This window comes from Primulina eburnea, chromosome 6 (genome assembly GCF_022965805.1).
Source record: "Primulina eburnea isolate SZY01 chromosome 6, ASM2296580v1, whole genome shotgun sequence".
In the NCBI taxonomy this organism is placed as follows: domain Eukaryota; kingdom Viridiplantae; phylum Streptophyta; class Magnoliopsida; order Lamiales; family Gesneriaceae; genus Primulina; species Primulina eburnea.
Window position 1 is genome coordinate 27,197,504 of NC_133106.1, and position 7,575 is coordinate 27,205,078.

The 7,575-nt window shown below is 35.6% G+C and overlaps 1 protein-coding gene across 2 annotated transcripts; it reads left to right on the forward strand.

The window, feature by feature from the left end:
- The first annotated feature begins 3,157 nt into the window (after positions 1-3,157).
- LOC140834024 (uncharacterized) lies at positions 3,158-6,759 on the forward strand. Of its 2 annotated transcripts, XM_073198600.1 has the most exons (5): positions 3,158-3,641; positions 4,192-4,360; positions 5,661-5,693; positions 5,840-5,934; positions 6,380-6,759. In XM_073198600.1, the coding sequence occupies exons 1-5, from the start codon at positions 3,228-3,230 to the stop codon at positions 6,611-6,613; spliced, it is 945 nt and encodes a 314-aa protein (XP_073054701.1). In that variant the 5' UTR covers positions 3,158-3,227; the 3' UTR covers positions 6,614-6,759. The 2 variants fall into 2 exon arrangements, with proteins under 2 accessions (XP_073054701.1, XP_073054702.1); XM_073198601.1 differs by lacking the exon at positions 5,661-5,693 and having other exon boundaries at positions 3,162-3,641.
- Positions 6,760-7,575: the final 816 nt, after the last annotated feature.

The following is a 7,575-nucleotide window of genomic DNA, read 5'->3' on the forward strand; positions in this document are numbered from 1 at the left end:
CAAATCGATTCCTCTAGTACGAGTGCAATGGACACGACATGGTGTTGAAGAATCGACGTGGGAGTTGGAAAGCAAGATGCGAGATTCGTATCCGTATTTATTTGATTCTACGACATCTATTCCATTGTATTCGATGTATTCTGATCCTTATTCTGATTTTAGTTTTGATATGTACTATAACTGGTGACATATGTATGTTTACCAATGTTATGTATATAGTGATGTTTGAGATTTCGAGGACGAAATCTTTTAAGAGGCGGAGAAATGTAAGGACCGTGTATCGTATTATCGTAAATCTTATATGATTATCGATAATTAATGAAATTGTCATGGATTATGTATTTGATGTATATCGTGACAATGAATTGAGAAAATGAATATTGTATATGAATTGAGGTTGTACGAATTGATTTGAGAGGCCGGACGCCAATTTAGTACAAACATAAATATTTGTACAGAACGTGTGGCGCCCGGGCGGTAGAAAATGACCGCCCGAGCGCCAAGGAATAAAAACTTGATGTTCGGACAGAACACTTCGCGCCCGAGCGGTAGTTAGTGACCGCCCGAGCGCGAAGCGAGTGGCATGGGACAGAACATGCCGCGCCCGAGCGGTAATGTTTGACCGCTCGAGCGCGGTACAAGCAACTCTCGGGGACAGAATGTCTCGCGCTCGGGCGCGAGAATTCTACCGCCCGAGCGCGAGAGCGGTGAGGATAAGAATCCTTTCTTTTCTCTTTCCTTCGCCATTTCGTATACGATAACTTCGAGGGAAAGTTAGAGAATTCGATTTCTTTCGTCCGATTCGACTTTGAAACGTTGTCTAAACGCGAAACAAATTATATATTTGTTATCGTCGCGTCGAAGGCTTCTGACTGAGGTAATTTTCTTCTGGTTTCAGCAGCTTTAAATATCCAAGTGCTGGAATAGCATGTATCTGAAGTTGAATTTCTGATATGTAGTAGAATAACCGACAAGAAACTCATATTCGAAGTCGGAATTGAATTATGATATGATTTTGATTTGATATGAATTATTGAAGTTTCAAATGATATTTGAAACTCATATTATTGATTTTGGAGTATGTTATTGACTGGAATGAATATGTTATGGATGTAGATAAAGTATTATATCAATATCTTCAGGCTACATCAACTGGAACGAAGAACTGAGGTATGTTGCGACCGGGTAACATACGACAGGTATCTGTATGATATGATATATGATTGGATTGGATTGGATTGGAATACGTGTCTATGTGCCTATTTGATGATTTGATGTGGCATACATGACATTGAGATTTGAGATATCGATGTATAAAATAAATGTTTTGTTAACACACATCATTTTATGCATACATCGATACATGACATGCACGTTGAGCTATGATCCTTGGATACCCTGATATGATTTGATTGGATTCCGGGGTTTGTGAACACAATCGCTATGCCGGTATTATATGACCCGTAAAGCATAGACAATTGTGGCCCCATATGATTGGATATGAGATGTGGGATTGACGACGCTTCGTCGACGTTGTCATATGTGTATTCCCATATCGGCCGGTGTGCCAGCTCGAGCATTGATTTGATTTGATAGCGATTCGATTGATTCTGACATGTGCTCAGTGGATGGGCATTTGACCTGATACCTCCACGACATACATGCATTGCATACCATATATCATTGTTTAGATATCTTTGGTATATATGATTGGTTGTTCCATACGGAGCTTTGCTCACCCCCAAGGGGGGCTGTTGTTGTCTTTGTGTGTGGACAATGACAGGTACTCCAGGACATCAGGAGACCAGAGAGGGTACTTCTGGAGGGAGCCACAGCTTGGGCTGAGGTTTTATGTTTATGTCTTGTTCCCAGCATATATGTATATGTATCTATATACCGGGGCATGTCCCGAGGATATGAGTTGTTTGTATATGATTGGTTTTGATTTCGTGTGGGCGTGTTTTATGATTTGAATTTAGATACTATTTTTAGTATTTAAATTATAGAAGAGATATTTTGGGCTCGTCGTAAAGAAATTTTAAACCCGTTTTCCGCTGTGATTACTTAATCCTAATCAAATTGTGTTATAATAACGATTAGGAGCTAAGGGCCCCACAACTTTTTATTGTGAATATGGGTAGGATTGACCTGTCTCACGGATTATGACCCGTGAGACGGTCTCACATGAGAATCACTCCTTACTTATTATCCAAATTTGTATGATTTGGACGATTGAAAGTTGGCAAAAACTTGTGTGAGACGGTCTCACGGGTCGACTTTGTGAGACGGATCTCTTATTTGGGTGATTCATGAAAAAATATAATCTTTTATGCTAAGAGTATTACTTTTTATTGTGAATATGGGTAGGGTTGACCCGTCTCACAGATTAGTATCCGTGAGACGGTCTCACATGAGACTCACTCCTGAAAGTTTATACACTTGATCTAAACATTGAGTAGGTCTCATGTGAGACCGTCTCACGTTTCTCAATCTGTGATTCACAATAAAAAGTAATACTCTTAGCATAAAAAGTAATACTTTTTTTTATAGATTATCCAAATAAAGATCCGTCTCACAAAATACGATCCGTGAGACCGTCTCACACAAATTTTTGCCCTTAACATTTTAGGATACTTATTTATAAAAATATAATATAATATTAATTATTTAAAATTTCAATAATAAAATAAATTTAAAAAATAAATGTGTATCGAGTTAAATTTAATAGGTAAAAACTTGTGTGAGACTGTCTCATAGATCGTATTTTGTGAGACAGATCTCTTATTTGGGTCATCCATACAAAATTATTACTTTTTATTCTAAGAATATTATTTTTTATTGTGAATATCGGTAAAGTTGACCCGTCTCATAGATAAAGATTCCTGAGACTGTCTCAGAAGAGACCTATCCAATTTAATAATAATAATAATAATAATTAAATTAAAAAATAATTTATACTCGAGGTAAAAATTACTTTTCACTTGGATAAATCCAATTAAGTCATTTATCAATACTTTGTGTAATAAAAAATATTTAATCATTAAACAATATAATTCTCATGTTAAACTTTAAAAATCATATACTAGTTGATTATTAAATGTTTATTAGATTTGTTTAAAACTAATGGTAATTTAGAAAACCAATTATCAAAATTTGGTGTTTTCCATTTGGCTGCCGCTGGAAACAAAAAAATGCTGGCATTTTGGTGATTTGATTGAAACGGACGAATGGTGTTGGAGCTTCCTCATCAAGAATTTGCTAGATTATACGAATATTCAACCAAAGTTGATTCAGTAACATGTATGGATTTTTTCACTGAGTCTTTAACTTCGACATCGTTTCTTGGCTTGCACAACTTCTCCGTTTCTTCCGTTCTGCTAAAATCTCCGTCCAAATTCAACTCTTTTGCACCTATTTCTGCCTACAAAGCTCGTCACTCTTTACTCGATTACAGAAAGGACTATGGCTGTTACAACCATCGAAGGAAGGACGCAGGCAAACCCAGAAATACCCTAGTGAGAGCGAGTCGTAGGGAGTCTCCGTACGAGGTTTTGGGGGTGTCTCCCGCTGCTTCTACCCAAGAAATCAAAAGGGCTTACCGAAAACTTGCTCTCAAGTATCATCCTGATGTAAATAAAGAGGTGGGAATCTGTCGGTTGTCCAAAATTTGGTTACTTTTATTGTTTCTTAGCTCAATTTTTAGTAGTAATGTCTGGATGGATTTTCCTTGTATGATTCCTTATTGATGAGGTTATTTTCATTGTGTAATCTTTTCTTGATCTGTGTAAATCTTATACTAACTATATGTGAGTTTTAGGCCAGATATAAAATTAATGTAATACATATGCCAGAGTCTGATCATTAAGGATATGCTGCATGTTGTTATTATTCTTCATTCTTTGTTATGCTGGGATCCTGCTTCTTATTATACTCTTGTCTAGTTTGTCATAGTTTACTATTGATGGAAATCGACTCGAAAAATTGAATTTTGAATAGAGGTTGGTCCCGACCAAGTCAAATGTTAATAATGGGATAAAGAAATGTGTCGACACCCCATGTTTTACATCATGTTCATTGATTAATATTTGATCATCTAGGTCTAACAGGACCAAATATAATCCAAGTATCTTGTGTTCCAGTATTTATATCTTGCCTTTGAAACAATCTTTTTTCTATTTGTGCTGTCTACAGCCTGGTGCTCAGGAAAAGTTTATGAGGATTAAGCATGCGTACAACTCTGTGTTGACATCTGAATCCCGAGGGAAGTATGATTCTGGAAATCAAGGTGCAGGTTTTTCTTATTCAACTGGAACATACCAGCGTAGGACTAGAGAAGCCGAAGAAGAGTTCTATGGCTTTGGTAAAGCATTTGCCCGCTTAAACTTTTTACTGTCTCTGTTTTTTCAAATGTTTGTTTTTGTTTTCATTTGTTTCTGTTGGGAAAATTGCTTTGGGAAATCAGTCTTTAAAATAATTTATCCACCAAAAAAACTGGTAAAGAAAAAAATTATGCCACGTCTCGAGATACTTCAGTCACCAGGAGAATTTTGTTGGTTATTGTAGTAAAAACATATTCACATTTATTTTTGGCCTTTAAAAGGATAGCCTAATACATGGACATGCCTAAAAAGTAAGCAAGTTACCAATTTGTAGAGTTTATACCGTTAAATTTGAATCGATTTGGTATAACAATTTTCAAAAGAATGATGTGTATAGCATTTGTTACTGTAATGAAAATATGTTACTGTTGACATATACTTATTACTTCTGGCTTTCACCAGCTTGCACTGATAAGCAAATTCAAATACAAAACTCGTACTAAAAAGGGAGTTCAGGCTTCATATATTGCTAGTTCTCATATAAAACTACTTTTGATAACATGGAAAACTTCCACTATGGTTTATGGGCAACTTCAGGTCGACAATTTTAGCGAATCATGATAAAGATTGTACATATCAAGTATTTAAATTAGTTTTATACAGTGATCTTAGGTTTTTGGCTGTGTAATCCACTTCTGACAATTTGTGAAATTCTTGCGATCTTTGAGTCTCTTTGCGTAATGCAAATTCTGTTTTCTTTATTTACAAAAGAATGACTTCTAAGATACAGCACATCATGTTTATCAAATCTGTGCAAAGTATTGTACTATTATCCATTTATTCTCTATCCTTCTATTACGTTTCCTTACTCTATTAATCCATCAGCAGCCAATCGCTCCACCGTTTTATGTGGCTGCTTAAGTGTTATACCCATGGAAACACAGTGTTTTGAACATTGTACAGCTTGCTATGTTTTGAGTTGCAATGTTTCCATCAAATATAGCCTTTTATATAGTGTCGGTGCTTCATCCTACAATTGTATTAAAGTTAAGGAAAGGTATATTTGGAATGGATATGTGAAGGAACAAGAAAAGTCTCATAGTTCTGTATCGTTTCTTATGTGGCACAGCAATAAAAAAACTTGGTTTTTGGACAGCTATTCACTGTTAAAAAATTAAACTTCACTGGACTATCAACTATTGGTTTTGGTAGAAGCATAAAAGGCAAATGATCAATCATATAGCATTAGTTTGTTTTAGATATTAAATTCATTAATTTGGACCCCATGAGAAGTTCCTCATTTTGATATATAATCTTATATTTATCCCCTCGATGGTGCAGGCAACTTTTTGATGGATATTCAAATAACATTAGGTAGATTTATACTTCTTGCAACACCACAAGGGTCAACCAGTTTCTTGCCTTTTTGTCACCTTATATTTGCCTATTTCTTTTTTTTTTTATCCTCTGGTGGGTAAAACCACATGTTTAAATTTTCTATTCATCGCATGTTGCTGCAGGAGACTTTTTCAGAGATCTTGAGGAAGAATTTCGTAACTGGGAGGCAAGTGATACTTCACAATCAAAACCAAAGAGCTTGTGGGAGGAATTGGCGGTGAGATATCTTTGTAGACTAAAAACTAGTTCCAAATACATAATATTGATGAGAATATATATTTCTGTGCTTGAATCTTTGATATTGTTTACTTCATTTTTCACTTAATATATTGGTTAAACATCATGGTAGACTTAAACAATACCCTTAAGTTGCACTAAAATAAAGCATCACCCGTGTGTTTCAAAATAAGACCGATGATCTATTCGAGGTTGAATAATTTCATTGTCCCCTTTCAAGAGCAAGAATGGAAATTTGGATAATTGAAACTTGATGCAAGTCCATTAGGATTCCTAGTGCAATTATTTCAAGGGATGTAAAAAGCAAAGTAAACCAAATTTCTGGATATCATTTTTATACTCTAAACCAGGGGAGGACAAACTTCAAAGGGTGGCCATATAACTTACACCATATTAATATATAGTTCTTTACTCGTGTATGACAGGAAATAGGGGAAGAGTTTGTTGAATTCTTGGAAAAAGAGTTGAACGTCACAGATACAGAGGTTGCTGAAGATAACAACGGTGAAAGGTTTTCAAAAGGGTTTTCACCTAATGGAACTAAGGAGGCTGCAAGTGCCGATCGAAAGGGGTCGAATAAAACCAACAGCATCGATGAAAGTATCGACGAGATCGAAGAAACCTTGGCCCAATTGAAGAAAGAATTAGGCCTTGAGTGAGAGCTTTGAAATATAAATCATATAGGTTGTCCAAACATTCGATGATTGAATCAACATTAGTGGCATTTGTTCACTTGGGATACTCTCTCCTTACTCGGAACCAGACGTCAGTCCAAGGAGAGAATAATATCGACAATCTTTTCAGATCGTTTTTGAAACGTCCCAGTCCGATTTTTTTAGTTTAAACACATCTCTTTAAATTCGAAGATATGTATAATTTAACTTGAAAATTCTGCTAGAAACCTTTTCCTGAGTTGCTCAAGAAGCACAAATGTAACATGAACCAACTCATTCATAACCAAACTCTCATGCAATAAAAGACTTCAACAATTTCCACCACACGAAAGAAAAAACGTAGTAATTTACTCGGCCATTGTCTAGCAAAATTTAAAAAGAGTTTTACGAATAGAACTCAAAATTTGAACCCATTTTTCAAATCCACAAAAATTTCAGCAAGAAAAACCTAATAAAAGGAACCCAATCTCTGAAGTTTCGAACCCCTTTGCACCTAAATCGATAAAATTTCAGCAACTTGAAATAAAAAAATGAAACAAAAAGTCATAAAAGAAATATTACTCGGGTGAGTTCACTCCTGCATGCAGGGGCGGAGCCACAATACTTTTCACCCAGGCTGCCCGCGTTGTCCAAATTTTTTTAAAAAAATTTATATGTAAATTTTTGTATAATTTTAGATAAATTTGATATTAGTCTGGGTAAATTCTAGCCCGGGTAGAATCAAATTCCTGGCTCTACCACTGCCTGCATGACACAAGTCCACTCGAGCATCCACGACACCTCAATCATCATTACGTGCACAAATTGAACCTATTGAGTGTGATAAATCAGCAAGTTCGTTCTATGATAACGAATAATACATAGTATAAAATCATGCACACAATATACTTTTATGAAAATAAGCGTAACTTTGCTTGAAAAGCTTATAAACATTTCATCATCACATG